General features: G+C 43.7%; 1 protein-coding gene across 1 annotated transcript in view; it reads left to right on the top strand.

The window, feature by feature from the left end:
- Positions 1-19,600, top strand: part of RGL1 (ral guanine nucleotide dissociation stimulator like 1) — a 53,424-nt gene that overhangs the window by 18,329 nt on the left and 15,495 nt on the right. Inside the window, exons 3-5 of the mRNA XM_040073197.1 lie at positions 1,362-1,570; positions 6,818-6,895; positions 16,571-16,755. Of these exons, the coding sequence (XP_039929131.1) occupies positions 1,362-1,570; positions 6,818-6,895; positions 16,571-16,755 (472 nt within the window). The remainder of the gene's footprint in view (positions 1-1,361; positions 1,571-6,817; positions 6,896-16,570; positions 16,756-19,600) is intronic.

The following is a 19,600-nucleotide window of genomic DNA, read 5'->3' on the forward strand; positions in this document are numbered from 1 at the left end:
TGTGGTGAAAACGTATCCTGTTAATAATGTTTATGTAGTGGCAGGGTCATACATAATTCCAGATATGCTTTTAGTTCATTTTTATAATTGATATATTTCCAGATCCACTTTTAAATCAGATATATTACAAGTTATATACACCTTTTAAAAAGCCATAGAATCTATGAAACAAAATGGAGCAAAATATTTCCCTGTCTAGTCTGTTTTGTTTTGTTGGGTTTTTTTTAAATACAAACAGTAATGTTGTATTTTAATGTTGCAGCAAGGGTTGGCTCTCATTAAACTGGGAAATGAGAGAGCAGAGCTTTGTAAATAATATTGGAGACAGAGCTTTAGAAAGATGTTTAAGACATCTATATTGTTTAAAACTCAAAAGGATGTCTATTAGAAACAATTCCAAAGAGTGGAGGGTAATGATGTAAATAGGAAGTGGGTGGGGTATCTCTTCTTAATTATCTTATTAATAGATTATTTTTTTTCCTTTGTGTTTTGTCAGTATCCCGAGCCAGGGTTGGTAGTGACTGTCATTAACAGGCTGTCTTTGTGCCCTCAGTATCAAGATGTTTGAGTTAATATTGGATTTTTTTTATTTATAATCCCATTTTTTATCCCACATACTTTACAAAATAGGATTTAAACCAGTCACGGAAACATTTTTCTGAAGTGTCCTCTAAATAATGGTGTAATTAAATGTTCTTCAGATTTAAGCAGGCTGTAAGCGTTTAAAACAAATGCTGTTTAAAAAACATACCCACACATAATCCCAAACCCTAGATTTATGGACAAATATTGTGCCAAGTGGAAACTCTATGAGAAAATTGGAATGTTAGAATGCCTTGTTTGTGAGATGAGTTTGACACCCTCCTTACAAAAGTATCTTGAAATGTTCTTGCACCGAATGTGGGTACAGGCACAGGCCTTGGGTCCTGTGTGACACCCCAAAGTTGGTATTTTCAGCAAGGGAATCACAAGTTCCAGTGCTTAAGTTATGGTCATTTTTCATGTTTATTCAGAAGTTAAATGAAACACTGAATTGCCACTTTCATTCCCTTCAGTAACATTACTCTTTGTGGGATAAAGGATTGTCCTTGAGATAATAATATATGGTGGAATCATAACTTAACTTGATAACGGTCACACTGTAAAGTGGTTTTTGAGCATGTCAGAGAAATGATTTAAAATAAAGTTACTTAAAAACTCCATTATTTGATACAACTTTTTGTGCTTGGAGAGCACCAAAAATTGACAAAATCATTTAGTAGCTGGTGATGGCCAATTCCTTTGCAAAGATAGGATTTAATCTGTGTCGGGGGTCTGTCTCCTGACTGATTTTTGTGCTTTGTTTTTGTTTCCTGTTGCAGGGTGAAGGAGACCAGCTACCCCCAGAGCACACTGTCAGACAGTATGAAACATCCAAGATCAGGGCTATAAAAGCTGGAACTTTGGAGAAACTGGTGGAGAACCTTCTCACAGCTTTTGGAGATGCGGACTTTTCCTACATCAGCATCTTTCTTGCTACATACAGGGCCTTTGCTTCTCCCAGGGCAGTGCTGGAACTTCTTCTGGACAGGTAGGAGCTGCTGCTGTGCAGTGGAAATGGACCCATCATTTACATGACAGGGGAAAGCTGTCAGGAACATCTTCCCTTGCTTTTAGCAGGCCGGGATTTAATAACCTGTTGTCAAGAATACTTCAAAATCCAGAATTTCAGCATGAACATCCAGTCTATAAATGCATTGCTGCTCACATCCCAACACTCATCATAGCATAGGTAAGGAAAGCGTACCATGTCTGGCTGCTAAAGAACCCAGCTGGACCAACGCAGCAAAATTAATACAAGTTTCCTCCAAAAAACCCAACAGAATACATGGGCTGCGAAGTCATAACTAGAATAGATTCCAAAATTTTGTTGGATCACCACTATTTTCAGACCTGGCTCTTCTCTTTGGGGGCTGCTGGTTCGGAACAGGGATTGTACAAACACAAGAATTTGCCGTCCCGTTCTATTACGTCACATGAATATGCAGCCATAAATTTTTGCAGACAGCCCAAGAAGCGCTAAATGTTGTAAGAATAGCTTTTATGGTCAGACTGTTAAATCATGACTGCTATGTCTGCATAAATGCTTGGAACACGCAGCATTAGTTTCTCACCCTGAATTCTGAGACACGGCTGGGTCAGGGGTGCTCTTATTTTGGGAGTGTCATATTTGCTGCGCTTTCAAAATCCATGATTCACAGAAACAGTTGCTCTGGCATGAGGTAATTAGGGCAGAAAGGTGGCATAAGAACTCCTAGGGTTTCATTTTGGCTCTCCCACTAGGTAGATAAAGAACAAGGCATGGATAAATTATCTGTGCTCTCCTGTCTGAAAAAGATAATCCTGGCTGCTTTGTAGGAATGCTGTCTGGCTCAATTAGTAAAGATAATAAACTGATAGTCAGGTAAGCAGTCAGAGAAGAGAGCAGCCATCCTGGAGAGCGGACTTGGTTACAGTTACATGGACTGTTCTCTGCTTTATCTCTCAGTCCATCCCGATTCTAGTTCAGAATACGTGAAATGATGAAAATTGACAGTGGATATGTACAAGAATATAAGAACATTGATGCTCTAAGGAAGTTGGCCCTCCCTTCTTCCTCTCACACTGATTTTAAGAGGTGAAAATGTCTGGAGAGGGCAGGAAAGCCCAGGAGAACTGTCTCCATAGACCAGAACTCTCTTTTTGAGCCCAGTTTTGATTTTGCTGGCTTATGTACCTCTCTGAGCAAGTTACAACACCCCTCCCTTTCAGAGGAATGGGCTGCCTGGTCTTGTCGGCATCATCCCCAGCCTTTTGTGATACGTGACAGGATCCACAGGAAATCCTAGGTTACCACTTCCTTCCCTTCTCAAAAATCACAGGAGTGTACTGCTTAAGGATCCATGCATGTTTCTCATGGCTTCTTGTATATCATGGATAATCTAGAATTTTGTGGCTTGGGAGAAAATGCAGATTAAACTTAAGCTGTAAAAGTTAGAATGGTTTACATATATTTGAGGAATACGGACTTGTGAAGAAAAGCAGATGTTATAAGGAAAAGAATTGAAAAAAAGATGGATAGTAATTGATTTTAACCAGCTTGGCTTCCATCTCTAGATTAGTTGAGAATAAGTAGCCCAGAGCCTGCATTTTTGCAACTTTGTTTTTTGTGATACTTGTTGATAATTAGGGTACAGGGACTAAAGTGGGTGTCAGTGCTCATAATTTAGTTTTTGTTTTGTGTGCCAGTGAAGTAATAATGAAAAAGGCAATCTCTTTGTTGCAGTTTTAGTTTTGTTTGAAGAGTTTGAGCCCTGCCTCTTATTCTTGGAGATAGAGCAGGGCTGTGGTGTAAGGGAACAATTAGAAGTGCTGAGCTCTCGTTGTTTGATCCAGGGGAGAACACTGATGTGACCAGATCAAAAAAGATGTTCCAGCTTTTTACAGGTGATCTGCTCCTTGGGAGAGAGGAGGAGGGAACGGCAGCCACATCATTTGCAGGATATTTTATTTTGTAGGGACATACTCACTGAAAAACCTCCTCTGCAATGTATTTGTGGAAGCTGGATCACTCTCAAGCCCGGTGCATTCAATTTATGCTGGATTGGCTGTGGATACTGTGCTGCAGAATTGTCTGATGAATGTGTTTGGCTTACACAAAAACTCCTGGGACTCGGGAATATGTCCTGGGCAATGTGCATGTCCTGTACCCTAAATGTGTGGGGAAACCTGTTGGTCATTTGGTGCTGTCTGCTGAGTATCCTTTCCAAGCAGTGCAGTGCTGACTGATTGTGGGGCAGGAAGCATTTATGGTGTCCAAAAGCAGGTGAGGTGCTCTTCCCTGAGTCAGGGAAGCAAAGAAAAAAGCCAATGCTGTGCTTAAGAGAAACTTTAGCTTAAGAAACAGTTTTAGAAATCTGGTTGTTGCATTTTTTTATTTTCTTTCCTCCAAGTCTTCACATTACCCTTTTGCTTTTGATGAAATTTGAGACAGAAGCCCTATTATTTTTTTTTTTTTAGCCAGATTCAGCCTATAAAGGTTTCCTTCTAGGATAGATTAGAAGTCACTAGACAAAATCTTGAGCATAGGCTGGTATGTTGAGAACTGAGTGGGAAGACTTGTGTTTCCAAAGCTATTTAGGAGTAATTGAACATCCACATCCCTTTAGCATTCATGGGAGTTTGGCATCTAAGTGCAGCAGACAGCCTGGAAATCTGCCAAGCTTTTAACACTGTACATTCTGATATTTTCTAGTTGTTTGGTACAAGTGGGCAGGGAGAGTTTAAAAAAAAAGATCCTGGTGACATTTCAATGTGGAAGCCTTCCATGGAAGCTCCTGGAGGGAAGGAGAGCAGCTCCTCCTGGCCCTGGGTGTGGGGACACAGTGTGGCCCCTTTGGTATTCCCAGGGGGTGTTCCAAAGTGTGATGGAAGCCAGAGTTGGTTAGCTATACAGATGAGGTTAGAAGGAGGCCAAATTCCTCTCTTGCATGATGTATTTTGCCCTGATAACCGTGTTCCTCAGAAGGGGAGCTGTGCTGTGCTTGGCACAGGCACTGAGAAAGTAGCAACCAGTCCCTGTCTGGAGCAGTTTACAGAGGAGGGAATTGAGGTTGTTTGGTGGGAGAGTTGGAGCTGGGTAGTGACAATGAAGAACAAGTTAGATTTATGTTTCCCATTCATTCCTTCTGCAGGAGGGTAAATGGAGAGGACAGGGGAGGTGGAGGGGGAGCGTTGAAGGAATGGGTCCTGCAGTAGCAGAGCCACAGGTTTTGGCACAGCAGCTTTGTGGTGTTTGACTCACTGCTGTTCCTGTAGCATCTATTATTTTGTCTCTTTTTCCTTTATATTAGGTGGCTTGTCTACTCAGCTAGAGAAGTGATTTCATTTCTATGACTTCTGTTTCACCCTATGACTGAAAGATTCAAACCACCTTATTTTTCCTGAGGATCTGGCCTTACAAATTGCTTGTTTCAATGCTTACAAACTTATGTAGGGCTTTGTTTGGGGCCGTTGCAGAGACCACCTTTCCTTATTATTTCTGAGTTATTCAGGGTATTTTCCTCCCTGCCTCTTAACAGAGATGTAGGGATGCGTTTTCCACTCTATTTTCCAGTATTTAAACCTGCATTATTACCCATTACATTCTGGTCTCATTTGCTTAGTCAGTCCCTTTGAGTGCAGTCTGTAACTTCCCAAATGCCAAGCAAGGCTGAAAAGTTCTGTGGGCTAAGGATCCTTTTGTTTCTCTTGTCTCTTTTTGTATGCAAAGCATTCCTACAAGGCTGGGCAGTGAAAGGCTCTTTGTCTGGGAGCTGGTGAGAACAGAGTGCTGGAGGGCTGCAGAAAGGCTGTTCTTTACATCAGCTGTTGTTAACTCCTCCTAACCCGTATTTAATGACCTGTTGTTCATGGAGAGATGAGAGATAGGCAGAGATTTACATCTGGCAGCATAAGGAAGCGTTATATCCTTCTCCAGTTTTGCACAGAAAGCTGCCTGCTCTTTATTGCCGTCTGACGGATTTCTCCTGTAAAACTCAGCTTGTGTTCTCTAGTGGGATTTAAACACAAGTGCCTAATGCTCTGCAAAGACATATTTAATATTTCATGCAACAGTAGGACAATGAGGTTGGGACTCATCTCAATTTTTTCCTCAAAAAAGTTGACTGCACGTTTTGAAAACGGAATAGAAAAATTTAGTTTTTCTTTTAAAAAATTTCCCTAGCAGGGGGAAAGTGCCTTTTGTCTATCGGGTGAGATGTGTTTTAGGCATCTTACAGAGTAGATGAGATGGCAGTGGAGAGTGAAATCCTCTCCCTTTAACAACAGCTCTGTGATTCTTATGTACAAAGCCTTAGACTAATGCTTTAGAAGAGCGTAAAGCTACCACCACTGCCATCCATTGAAATGTTTGTGGATGAGTTTGTGACAGTTCTGGCTGTCAGGACAGAAACTTCTCTCTGTTCTCTCTGTCTGATGTTACCAGGTCGTTGTAGCACAAGCACTTAAGGATGCACTTGTTTTAACTCTTCAGATTAATTGAAACGGATTAAATCAGCTTGTCTTGTTGTGGACAGTGCATAATCACTCACCTTCATTAAACCTGCCTGCAGGGAGCCATGGAATTCTTCCTGGATAACGATGAAGCTGTGTATGTGGAACACTGGGCTCTCCTGCTGAAGATGAGGTGCAGGATCCTGCCTGCAAGGCACAGGGTTGTGCCTTGTAGGTAGGAGGTTTCCCTTTGGCACTGCTGGAGTTGTGCCCACGGTTCCCTCTTTCCAGTGGTGTTTTCACAGCATCGTGGGCTTTTCTCACTGATACCATCGGGAGTTTGGGTACAAAGCAAGCACTTGTCACCCAGGAAACCTTGAAATGACACTTGGAGCTGTTAGGACCTGCAGGTGCTGGAGTCACAGAAGCTGTGCTGGAGCAGGTGGTTGTGTTACAGTGCGGTTGCACACTGGGATATTGCCCTGGGAAAGGATGAAGTGAACGCAGGCAGAAGGGTCTTGGAGCTGTGAGCAGAGACACTGATTTGGTTGATTCCTGCTGTGTGCAGGCTGCTTCATATAAATTAACAGATTAGGTTGGAAGATACTGGCTGTTTCTTTAGGATACTTTCTCTCCTAAATGAAATTATCTTCAAGGTCCTTGATTCTGCCCACCTGTTAAGATTCCTGTTGTTTGAGCTGGAAGCGCTTTGTGGTTGTTCATGGTAATTATATATGAATGATGCTGTTTGGGATTTTGCTTTTAATCACTAGAGTTTCTTCTAAACATCCATCTCCTTTTTCAGGTTTGGAAACCTGGAGACCTCAAGCCATGGAGAAGTGGCAAACCTGAATTCCTTGGAATCTGAGATGGTACTCAGGGCGTAAGTATGGATTTGCACTGCGGAGCAAGCCCCAGACAGGATTTGGTCTTGGAGGAGGATGTGAGCAGCAGAGCCGTTGTTTCCCTTGAAAATACACAGCACTGTTTGCATGCTTAAACAAGCTTGTGGAAAGGCCAAATACCAATTGTCTTGTAACATATCCAGTAGTACAATCCAAGCACCTTTTGCAGGGAAATTGTTTTGGAATTAAACATGAGATGAACACATCTAGGCCAACGTTTTGCTGATTAAACAAAGGAGGAGTGTTTGTTTCCTCCGCCTTATCTGTGGCAGTAAGTGGTTATTGTTTGTGAGGGATTTTATTGTCATTACAGCAATGCCTGCAGAGCAAAGCTGAGGGTGACTCAGGGCAGCATGTGTGCGTGGATCTTCTCCATTAGTGCCCTGTGATTTACAGTGCTGCTTTTAGAGTGAAATTTAAATTCTGAGGTCATCTTCATTTGCGAAAGAAATAGCAAAGCAGTTTTGAACTGCAGTTTAACTGAGAAAAAGGTGGTTTGGCTATCTTCCTAGAGTTTTGTCTTTAGACATTGGGTGTAAAATGTGCCTTAGGTCAGCAGCGTTTGTACTTTGACATCTGTGGTTTGCAAGCGCTGTGGGATGCCTGGTTATATTTGATTACAGAATGAAGATGCTTGATTCTTGTCAGCGTTACTGGTTTTCTGCTCCTCTTGCCCCATGGGACTTGACATAGGAGTTCAACCCTCAGTCTTTCCTAGCTGGTAAAATATTTTGCTCCCATTCTGCCATGAGAACTCCTCAAAGAACAGCTGGTAGCTAAACTTGGTTACAGGCACCAAGCAGGCAGCATTATGTCATGGGTAGAAGCAATAACAGCCAGCCAGTGGTTCCCACACTTCCATCCAGACTGAGCTCTAGGGTCTCTTCCAACTTTGGGCAAACCTTTTGACATCCCCCGATCTCAGTCATAAAACATGAGCTGAAGCTTTACGTCTCCTGCAGAATAGCTGAAGGGTTTATACTGGGGGTGAGGAATTGATTTCACCAGTATAAACTATGGTGGGATTAATCCCCCAGCTGCCTTTTTGTGGACCTAGAGGGCTTTGGTGATAAGGTGGAGTGAAAAGAGGTGAAAGTAATCTTGATGTTACCTGTGTTACTTGTGCTTTAGGCAAAATGCATCAGTTTTCAGTTATACCTGAAGGTGAGTGTGCAAGCAAATAGTATCTAGTAGGAGAGTGTTTGTTTTGGATTGTTTCTTTGTTTGTTTGCTTTAGAGGAATTATTTTCCTTCTGACGTACAAACAGTTTACCAGCCTTGTCGGTTGCTTCCTGCTGCATCAATTTTTTCTTCCCCCTTGGCACATGACACCTTTGCACAGCCAGGGACAGGCAAATGGATGGAGCCTGTGGTCCTATTCCTGTGGTAGCTCAACTTCTGATGAATTTTCTGACACATTTTTCAGTAATGTAGTTCAGAACAGCTGATTTTGATCCTTTGGCCTTCATAAGATGCCTTTTATGTGTGAAATGGATATTTTTTATTCTATCTATGTCTATAAAAAATTCAGCAATGGAGTTGTCAGCAAAGTTGTTTGTCAGGTATATATACATGTTTAAACAGATCCCATATAAATATGAATTCACGCTCCTTCCCGAAAATTTTCCGTTGCTTTCAGTTGCTCTGGCTGCTTGTCTCTTAGATAGAATTAATGGTATCTGGAAGGTGTTTGGCTTTGTAGTCCTGTTGTGAAACATGTACTTCTGGCAGTTCAGGTTTTCTCTTGTCTGGGATAATTCCAATATAATTGCATTTGCTCTCTTTTCTCATAGAACAGAAACATGATATAATTGGGCTCTTGGTTTTATATGACTTGGAGAAACAGGAGGAAGCAGCAGTACAGCCTTGTTATTTCTTGACATTAACTCTGTATTTCTCAGAGGAAAAATATCTCGTGGGGTGGCCTGTGGTCTGTGGCCAGAGACCTTCTGCATTCATCAGACTCCTGTTGTGACAGCTCAGAGGCTTTAAAAAGCCAGTTGGACCATGAGAGGTGGGATGCAATTCAAAGCATTTCCACTGGTTTGACACAAAAATGATGCAGAAGTTAAGAACAACTGCAGAAGGAGAGTTTATGACTCCTTAAGTACTGCATGGAGTCTGAAAGGAGGGGTAACAAAAACTGAGGGTATGTGTGGAAGGAGCATTGTTCTGTGTGGTGCACTGTAAGCCCACGGGTTTGTGCTGAAATTCTCTGTTCTTTTTGCCTTTGTAATGTAGAGCTGTGATGTATTTTGAGGAGAATGCCTGATGTTAATGATCTATTTTTTTTTTTTAAATTATGTGAATATTCCACAGAGTGCTGTGTACCTGCTTCAGTGTTCAGCACCTGCAGATCCTAAGCTAGGGCTTGAGCACATTTGTGGCACAGCCTTGTTCGAGGGGCTTGTGGAAGCTTTCAGCCTGCCCTTCTGTTCCCAGCTCCTGCAGTGATTCCACACTGCTGCAGTGTTGTGTAGTTGTTACTGACCCAAGATCACTTCAGCTGTGTTCAGAAACATGCCCATTCTGCCAAGGGGATTTTCTCCTCTTCACTTGAACTTCATTCCCATCGTTTTTTGGGCTGCTGGAGTGGTCAAAAAATTGTATTTTTCAACATGGATCTGACTTAATTACATCTAATATGTGGTTTTAAAAAAGGTACCGTGCTTTTCAAAATACCTTGGATCTTAGAGTTGTGAGTAAACTCATCAAAACCATCAAAAGTTTTGTAAGCTTCACACAACCTGCCTTTTTCATTCCCTCTCAGGACCCACCTTAACTTTTCATGTTCAGTAACTTGCTTTCCACGCTTCCCACTACTTTCAGTCAGTCAGATGGTTCATGATCACAAGTAACAGAAGAACAAGGTCCAGAAAAGGTCATATATTCCAGCTAAACATCTGAGCTAGATGGGCTTCAGCCTGTGTTTCTAGAAATGTGATGCTGTGTCTCTTGATTGTCTGGTAACAGAGTTGAAAGGAGTAGCTTATTTGACCCTCTACCTCCTATAAGTAAATTTTTTGTTCTTCCTGTTACCATATCAACAAGATTGCCTTGTGCTGTGTCTCGTGCTGCATGTTTTTGTGTCAAGGGGTGACAGACTTCCCTTCTTGTTGTAGGCTGTTGTTGTCTTTGGAGTCTTCTGTGTTCTCTGCATGGCTTCTGTTCACATTCCAAAAAGGTGTAACACACCGAGGCGTGTGACAGTTCAGAATAAAACCATATATGTGTTAAACATAAACAAATTATCGGCATGATTAATTGCATTAAGATTTAAAGATTAATTAATAAAGTTTCTACTATAATTCAGTTATGTTCTTGCCTTTTAAATGAGTTTGTGTAGTTCAAATGAGTTGTTTGGTACATGTCACCTGATGAAAAGCAAATGAGGAAAGAAAGTAAAGCAGAAAGAAGTTCTTTCTCTTACTCATGTCTGATGTGAAGGCTCATTGCACCTTATCAGGCAGAGTCATGGAAAACCTGGATGGGATAGTCACCTCCTCGAGATCTCCAGCACCTTTATGTATTCTGGGAAGGGCGTCAGCAAGCCAAGCAACTGGTACAATGTGGGGCTTCAGTCCTCCCCAGATGGCCAACTGTACTGCCCAGGAGATGGAAATAATGCTTTTGGTGATAGGTCCTATCACCTGATCTCTCCTTGGAGCAGACCAGTTCCTCAGTGAGCTGTTAACTCTGTTAAAAGGTTGGGTTTTCTCTGCAGGGTGATCTGTGCAACAGCTCGTGCTGTTTTCCTCCTCTAGTGAGGGACAGTGTGAATTTTGATTCCTGGGCAATCAGTCCACTTCTGGCAGGTAGCTGCTCCCAAAGCACAGGCTCCATGAATTGAAAGAAGTGATGTGTTAAAAGAGCAGACACTGCTTTCTCTGGAGCAGTTCAGTCTCCTCTTTCATTGGAGACCAGGCTGAGGGCTGGAACTGAGAAAGGAACATAAAGCCTTCACAGTCTGAAATATTGCTCCTGCTTGTACCTTCTGGGCTTCAGTGGCTCTGCAGGATCCTGGGAGGTCTCTGGCTAGTGTGAGGGTCCCAGGCCAGGCCATGGCACTGGAATCCCCTGGTCCTGTGGCACCTGGGCAGCTGAGGCAGTAGAGCAGTGAGAGGTGCTGAGCAGCTCTGAAGGTTTGTGTCAGTGCAGTTCCCAGAAGTGATTCACTCCTGTGCAGATGCACAAAGAGCCGTCCAGGCTCGTGTGGGATGTTTGCATTTGGGGAAGCCTAATTTGATGTTAACTGAATCTAGTTCCTTGAAGACCTTTCTCAAAAATACAGAGTACAAATCTGGCATTACCTGCAGGAAGGGTTTTTCAAGAGGCAGACAATGTTGCCATGTTGCTCTGTGGACTTGGACCATGATTATTTGTTTGTTTGTTTGCTTTCCAGAGGTCTAACATTAGTACTGCCGTGGCCTTTGAATCCTTGAGTAACAGCAAAAAGTCCTTTCAAGCTTCCTCTTGGACTACAGGGCTGTGGTTGCCTTCTGTTACTGGCTTTGGAGTCCATTGGTGGTGCTTTCCCTCAGATGCATCACAGGCCACAGAAATGAATCAAAATACTTGAGGATTTTTTGTTTGTCTTGAATGCCAGCTTGTAGTTGCATCTGCTTTATTATCAAAATGTGGAACTTATTTGTTGCTAAATTTGGAATGTGGCACAACTGAAAACCGCAGACAAAGCAAGTTGGAGCTAAACTGGAAGCTTGTTCCATTCCACAGCATTTGGGGGAAATAGTTCAAATGGAGAAAATAAAGAAATTACTCAGTGACCACAGGGCATGTCTTGCATGTTCACCTCTCCTCTTCTGCATTAGAATAGCAAATACCAAAACCTTCAATGTAGTACCACAGCGTCTGGAGTTTTTCATAGTGACAAGCAAACATTCTCCCATGGCTTTTTGTGCATTTGGATCTTCCTGACCAAAACCTTGTCTTTTGGATCCTTGTGAACCAAACATTCCCACTGGCAAACAATGTGCACAGTTACAGCGCTGCAGAAGTAAAACTGGGCCTGAAACCTTGTACTCCAGGACAATAGACACCAAAGGAATGTGAGACAAATGGAAGAAAATTGGCTGGAAGCTTCTGTTGCCTGGGAAATCCATGGTGGGGAGCCGTTAAGATGCATTTGGGAGAGCAACAATCATTCATTCCAGTAAAGCAAATTGAGCTCAAACAACATCAGAAACCAGTGTGGTTATATGAGAAACAGAGTCAAACACAGGGGCAGGGGAAGAGTGGGAGAGTTATGAAAACAACCAGAACCAAACAGAAGAGAATAATTAGAAAGAAAAATAATGATTGGCATCTCAGTTAAAACAAAGAACAGCTAGCAGAGATGTTCACTTAGCAGCTTCACATGCATCCCAACAAAAGTCTCCCCTATGTTATTGAACAAGTTTTTTTGAAATCAGAAAGAGCTGATCATTTGCTGGGAGTCGTCATCACGACGGTCTTTATAAACAAACTGGGTGTGAAAAGCCACCCTTGGAGCAGCCTTTTCTTGTGGTTTGCTTACATTTTACCCCTGATTTAACAAGCAAAACTGAGAAAATACAGGTGACTTAATTTGGTCTGTGTGAGCAAGTCTGAGAGTTACTGCCTGGGCAGTGGAGGAAAAGGAATAGCCATTTGTAATGAGTCTTTTCTTGATGAACTTAAGAATGCATTTGGCGAATTGTAGCTAGTTTTGTGCACATTCTTAGAGAATTTCATAAGAAATTGATCATTTAACCTCTTTTTGCAACTGAGGTCCCCCTTATTCTCCTTAAGTGTTGAGATTCCCTTCTCATTGTTTAGAAATAATGGTGGGGGCCAGAAAACACCACTTTTGCCTTTTTGGTCAGAAATTGAGGTTTAACAAGTCCAAGTGCCAGGTCCTGGACTTTGGCCACAACAACCCCCTGCAGCGTTACAGGTTGGGAAAGGTGTGGCTGGACAGTGCCCAGGAGGAAAGGGACCTGGGGGTACAGGTGACAGCAGCTGAACATGAGCCAGGGTGTGCCCAGGTGGCCAAGAGGGCCAGTGGCATCCTGGCCTGGATCAGGAATGGTGTGGCCAGCAGGAGCAGGGAGGTCATTCTTCCCTGTACTGGGCACTGGTGAGGCCACACCTCCAGTGCTGTGTCCAGTTCTGGGCCCCTCAGTTTGGGAAGGACGTTGAGTGCGTCCAGAGGAGGCAACAAAGCTGGTGAAGGGCTTGGAACACAAACCCTGTGAGGAACGGCTGAGGGAGCTGGGGTTGTTTATTCTGGAGAAAAGGAGACTCAGGGGTGACCTCATCACTCTCTACAGCCTCATGGAAGGTGGCTGTAACCAGGTGCAGGTCAGTCTCTTCTTGCAGACAGCCAGACAGAGCAAGAAGACTTAAGCTGTGCCAGAGGAAGTTCAGGTTAGATATTAGGAAAAAATTCTTTACTGGAAGAGTGATTGGGCACTGAAATTGTCTGCCCAGGGAGGTGGAGGAGTCATGGTCCCTGGATGTGTTAGAGAAAGACTGGATATGGCACTTGGTGCCATGGTTTAGTTGATGAGGAGGTGTTAGGTCATAGGTTGGACTTGATTTCAAAGGTTATTTCCAACCTGGTGAAGTCTGTGATTCTGTGAAATGCTGTCATTAATTCCTATCAGATCCTGTCAGGACTGTTTAATTTGCTTCCCCAGTAGAGACATGGCCAGGCAGAATTCCCGTGTGGTGGGAGGGTCTAATTTCCCCCCTCCACTGTGCCCTGCTGAGCTGACACAGCTGTTGGACTTGGAGCTGCCACAGCTCTGTCACCTTCTGTGCAGCTCATGGACAGAGGGGGGTGGATGAGTTCTTGGTCCCAGATTGTGAACAGGCTCAGATACACTTCCCCACCTACCTGGATAGGTTTTGGAGACTGAAACCTTCAGAGATGGGCTCCAAGCAAAGCTGGTGTAGAAATCAGTAGGCTTTCTGATAGGTAGGAAACTTGAAGGCGTTGCTTAGCAGAGCCTGGAGTCTGTGGCCAGCAGCACAGGAGTTAAACATTGAGGGTTTTTTGTATAGGCAGGAAAGAAAGAATTTATAACTCATAATCAACCCATGAAAAATATAGTCTGTAGTGGTTTTTTTTTTCCTGTCTGAGCTCTTGGAAGGCCCCTCTTCCTATATGAGTCTGCTGAGTACAGTTTCTTTGCAAGGGTAGCAAATACAAAGCTACTGCAAGATAATGGGCAAATGTCCAGCCCATTTCTGGAAAACTGCATTATCCCCTGACACTCCAGTAGAACAGCTGGCAGCAGGAGGTCACTAGGGCACAGTCAGGCTACCTCTTCTCTCTTTCCTATTTCCCCTCTTGACTGAAATGATTTTGTTGGCAAATTCAGTGTCTGTAACAGCTGTGAACTCTTCACCCTGCTCTGGGAGACTGTATCTGTCTTAAATTCTGTTTATTGTTCAGCTTAAGAAAGTGGCCACCAAGCAAGCCTCTGGAAGCTGAGCTTTGTGTAGAAAGTGTGTGAACAATACTTGTACAAGAACTTGCCCTGTGGAGGGGCTCCTCCTTCCAAATCGTGGCTGAATTGGTAAATGGTTGCAGGAACAGAATAACCTGGCCTGGCCTTTGGTGTTGGGATCGGGGGATGATGGTTTGGGATGGGGTGGGGAAAAGGAGCATGGAGCAGGAGGAAATGCACTACTTGGCCACGGGGTGAAGCACAGTGTTCCCTGCCTGTGGTGGGAATGAGAGGAAAATGCTGTGGGCATAGCACAGTGATGTTTGTGACTGTTGGTGCTGCTGTGACAGCATTCTGGGGGGGTGTGGGGTCAGAGAGGCCAACTGGAACTGGGAGAGTCTGGGGGCATCACTGGGAGCATCTACCTGCTGTGGTCTTTCCTGGCCTTGGGATGCGGAGCTGGTCCGGCACTGTTGGTGGTGTTACAACTTAACAATGAAACCTGAAATCCAGAACATATTTGCATGTTAATTTTTGATTGTAAATACTCCTTGTAGCTCTGAAATCATAATTCCAGCATTTCTCCCATCAGCAAGCCTAACCAAAGAATATTATTAACAGATTTCCAAATACTTTAACTGAAAATTCAAAGTTGCTACGTTATCGTAACAAGAAGGGAAACAACTGACTTAAATGGATGCAACTTGTATGAAATCTCTCTGGTATTAAAAGTTAATTGAGTTTTGAGGAAAACCGACACAATTCAGATGAGATACAGAGAGTGGGAGAAACTCTCTTTACTGTTTTTTAGCTATTGGTTTATTTTGGATGCTTGTGAGCAGCTGAGTTAACCAGAGACTGCTGTGGTTTCCCAGCTTGCAGCAGGAATGTGCCAGTATTTGTACACTGCTCCAACAGAGTTTCCTGACCTGGAAGAGACTGGAGATATAGGAATGGTTTTGGAGACATGGAAAGTTCAGGGCTTTTTCCTCAGGAAGTTTAGGTGTTTATTGTGCCTTTTGTTCTGAAATGAGGAGCTGAAAGTTTTAAGAAAAGTGATTATTTTTTCGTAATTTTCTATTTTTGCTACGCTGATTTGAAAATTGTCAACAATGTTGCAAATTATTCCCGGATAACCATGGCTTAAATTGTCTTATTTTCTTACAAAATCAAGTTGAAACGATGATAAATCCCTGTAAATGTAGGATCTAAGGGCATTCCCACAAGCATATATTGTGCAGTATCTAAGTACCAATCTAATAGGTGGGTGTGGATGGAAGCCTACATAAATCAGGAAAAGCAAACAAAGAGATCCCTTCCTCCCCCTGCTTCAGGCAGGGTGGAACCCAGGCTGAGTCATCAGCCCTGCTTTCCCCTCATCCCCTCGGTCTGTAGAAGGATTGTCCATGGGTTGGTGTTCTTTTAGCTGCATGTGTCTAAGAAAGGCTGGGGCAGCTTCCCTGAACGCGATCCCTACAGCTCCTTAAGCATCCTTTTCCTGCTCTGCCAGCACGAGTGGGACACCCTTCGTGCGTGCTGCAGTTTGACAGCCCCTCCTTGGGCTGTGCTGAGGGTGAAATCGAGACTCTGCTGATACATTTTTTTTATCACTGGGATTAGCAGGATCCCTGTGTCTCGTGGGCTCAGCTCTCTGGGCACTCCCAGGCTGACTCTGGCACGGGCAGCGAGGGGTTTATCCTCCCGGAGGAGGCAATCCCACTCGCCGTGGGTGCCTGTGGGGGTTAGGTTTGGGATTGTCTCCTTTTTCCTCCGTGAAAGCCACAGTTCCACGAGCAGGCAGGCTTTGTGCTAAGACTGTAGATAAGGAGGAGCGTGGCGTGGAAGGATGTGCAGCTCCAGTATGGTCCCCCAGACTCTGCAGCTGATGGAAGGCCCCAGAGGAAGCATTTGATTTAGCATTTCCACTGGGAAGGAGCCATGAATACCTTGCTTCCTCCCTGCTATTTTCCCACAGCATCCCAGGGAGTGGTTATGGAGCAAGCATTAGACTTTTCCCAGTGGCCGAAGACGAAATGAAGAAATGATGCTGTGCTGTTGATGGTGTGTGTAATGTCTGGTGGTTGTCAAAGATAGCTGTGGTACAGCCCAGCACAGATACTTCAGGTGGGCTGTGAATGTCTCCTGTGTTTGTTCTGTTGCATGCAGGTACTCTCAGTTTCATCTGGATGCAAACACCGTGTTCTCTCTGTTTACTTGTAGTGAAGTAGCGTCGGTTTTACGGGCCTGGCTCGACCAGTGCTCGGAGGATTTCAGGGAGCCCCCCGACTACATGTGTTTGCTGAAGTTGCTGGATTATCTGAAGAACAATATGCCCAATTCTGACATGGAGAGTAGGGTGCAGAACCTCTTGAAGCAGTTTCAGAACCAAGAAGTAGAAGCTGTTGGTGAGTTACCATTCCCTTCTCTCTTCCTGTCCTCCCGGACTGTAAGCTGCCCCAGGGATTTATGTGCAATACATTTCACCACCTCTTGTGCCTATCAATAATATTGTGAGGCTCATCGGTGACTTTTGTCCTGTTTTTTTGTTTTGTTTTTTTAAAAGAAAACCCAACCTCTGTGTGAGGCTGCAGGCTCTGTGAAGGCTGAAATAGTGTTACAGTGTGAGGTGCCTATGTCTGTTCATGCTGGGGTGGCTTGGGAAATCCAGCACTTCTGTGATATTTAGCCAAAGCTTTGAGACTGCTGCGGCAGCCAGCTGGTTAATTGTCAGCACACTTCCCATGTCACTGTGTTTTAACTAACACACAGCTGCTCTCTAGCTGGGCTTCTCACTTAACCTCCCCCTGTTCCCCCAAAACCTCAAGGAAACAAAAATCAGAATACGGAGCTGCGGCAAAATACAGCGTGAGTCACAAGCTTTGTCCTGCAGCTTTTCTTCCTAGTTACCTTGTCAAAGGAAGTGCCTGTGGGTGTTTTTTCCTATTGGAGTGGCTGGCTGCTGGTATCCAAGGACAGAGGAAAATCTTACGTTATTGGGGGTCACAGACTGCTGGAACAATAGCGAACTGTAGTGACACAAACCTGACACATCCCCGCATCCTGGTCAGAAAGCTTCCTGCGGCACAGCTGGGGAGTGGGGAGAGCTCAGGGTGGGAATGAGAGCTGGAATCACCCTGCAGCTTTGGCAGAGGGGCCAGAGGGAATAATTCAGGCCATAAATGATAAAGGAAATGCCAGAAAAAAAACCCGCTTTCATTTCATAAAAGTCGTGTCTGCCCGATGCTCCAGAAATACCGTGTCAGCGCGTAATACTGTGAAATGCCAAAATAACTCAGTCATGAACAGAAAAAGGAGTAATGCCCAGAGCCCAGGCCTTTATTGAGCACAGGTAAGGGACACAGGGTGGCTAAGATGTCGCTATTGCTGTCGTTTCCTGGGCTGGGTTCCCCCAGCTCAGACGAGGAAGACTCATGAGAACTATATTTGTGTTCATCTCTTCTTCTGAGTGAACAGAAGTTCCAGCAGCCCCGCTTCTGTATTTGCTTCCTTAAGTGACAGCTGAAAACGTTCTTTTTTGAGTCAGAGGTGGGCCAATGATAACAATTTCTAAATCGTGGTAGAATAGAGGCTGGGTATTAGAGTAAAATAAGAGGAGAGCGATGAAATTAAGCTGTGGGGTCTGCAGAGAAGAGTTCTGGGACTGCCTTCTTCTAGCAGAGCTTCATCTTTGTACATTTTCTTTCCAAATTCCTGATACATGTTCTGCAATCGTTGATAATTACTGTCTCAAAGCATTCCTGCTGGGTTCTGTATTTTGAAATTTGGGCTCTAATCCTACAGCTTGATTTGGGTTATCAAACCTCTGTTCTGTGCTGCCATCAGCCGTGCCAGTAGATTAGATTGCAGTACCAGATAGGAAGATAAAAGCTGCTTCTGGCCTTAATTCTTGCAGGTTGAGCAAGCAAAACAAGGAGAGGCAGGGGTTGCAGGGTCAGGAGGGGCACGTGCTTGCTCTCAGTGCAGTCAAAAAGCAGTCAGACTTTGAGAGGGCTGAGTGGATCAGAGGGGTCCTAAGATGATGAGATACTCGAGTACAAGGGGATTCCAGCTTGTTGGAGAGCAGGGAAAAGACTGCTTACATGTCTGTGAAGGACAAAAAGAGGGATAAAAAGGAAAAGGACAATTTGCACTGTGCTTCAGGACCTCGTTTTAAGCGTGCTGTGAGTTTTGCCTAGGGCTGCAGCTCAGTGGTGAGGATTTTCAGTTGAATTTCAAGGGCCAGAAGGAAAACGAGGTTTTACAAAGCCAATGAGATTCTTGTAGCAGTCCAGTCCAGGTCCATTAAATTATGCAAATTGTTACAAAACAGGAAAAGTAGCGCTAGAACAGAGGTCTCCATTTACCCCACTGAGTTCTGCCAATAAATTGTGCAATTCAAATGTACAGATGGAAATCATCCCGTAGACAAAACATGTTACATCAAAACTGTAGCAATTTACATTGGTGATTATGTTCTGTTAATTACTGGAGGGAGGAACAATGAAGTATTTTGAAAAACAACGATTCTCTGTCACATTATCTGCTGTTGTTGCTTTAATGCTCTGCTTTAACCGGGTAAGAAGTCTTGCATAACACTCTTTGTTTTTGTAAATGAAACCTCACCAGTAGTAAACTCGGTACTTTGGTTGTTAGTCTTCGATAAGTCTCTATTTTTTTCTCCCTCCTTATGGAGTTACTGTTGCCTTACGGTAAAAGGGATCAAGATTTATTTTCAGGGAGTTTCTGTTTGACTTCTTCCTCTACCATGAGAAACAAGGACAAACTTCTTGGTGTTTGAATTTTTTGTTCCCAACTTCTGGGAGCCAAAAGGTGACAGGGCAGCAGCTGTGGAGCCCTTTCCTTTCTGCACTGGGTCAGGTCCCTCAGTGAGGACAGTTCTGCTCTCTCACCTCCACCCTGCTGCCCAGTGCAGATTTAGAAGAACCATTCAGCAGAATATTGTAGGTGCTCACTGTATTCCATTTCCTGGGAAAAATTCCCTGAGAGAAAAGGTGAAGGCTGCTGGAATAAACTCTCTTCAATATAGCCCACGTAGCCACAAAGGGTGCCAGGAGATCTGGTATCTTCTTTTATTTCTGGATAGAAGAGCATTCCTAATGCAGTATTTTGGGGGTATAACTGCAGCCTCATGCCTTTGTAGTTTGATTTTTTTTTTTTTCAGATTATAAATATTGAAAATTAGATTAAGAAAACTGTGCAATGTCAGTAAGGAATTTTTATTGGAGTGTT

The sequence above is a fragment of the Hirundo rustica genome, chromosome 9, assembly GCF_015227805.2.
Source record: "Hirundo rustica isolate bHirRus1 chromosome 9, bHirRus1.pri.v3, whole genome shotgun sequence".
Classification (NCBI taxonomy): domain Eukaryota; kingdom Metazoa; phylum Chordata; class Aves; order Passeriformes; family Hirundinidae; genus Hirundo; species Hirundo rustica.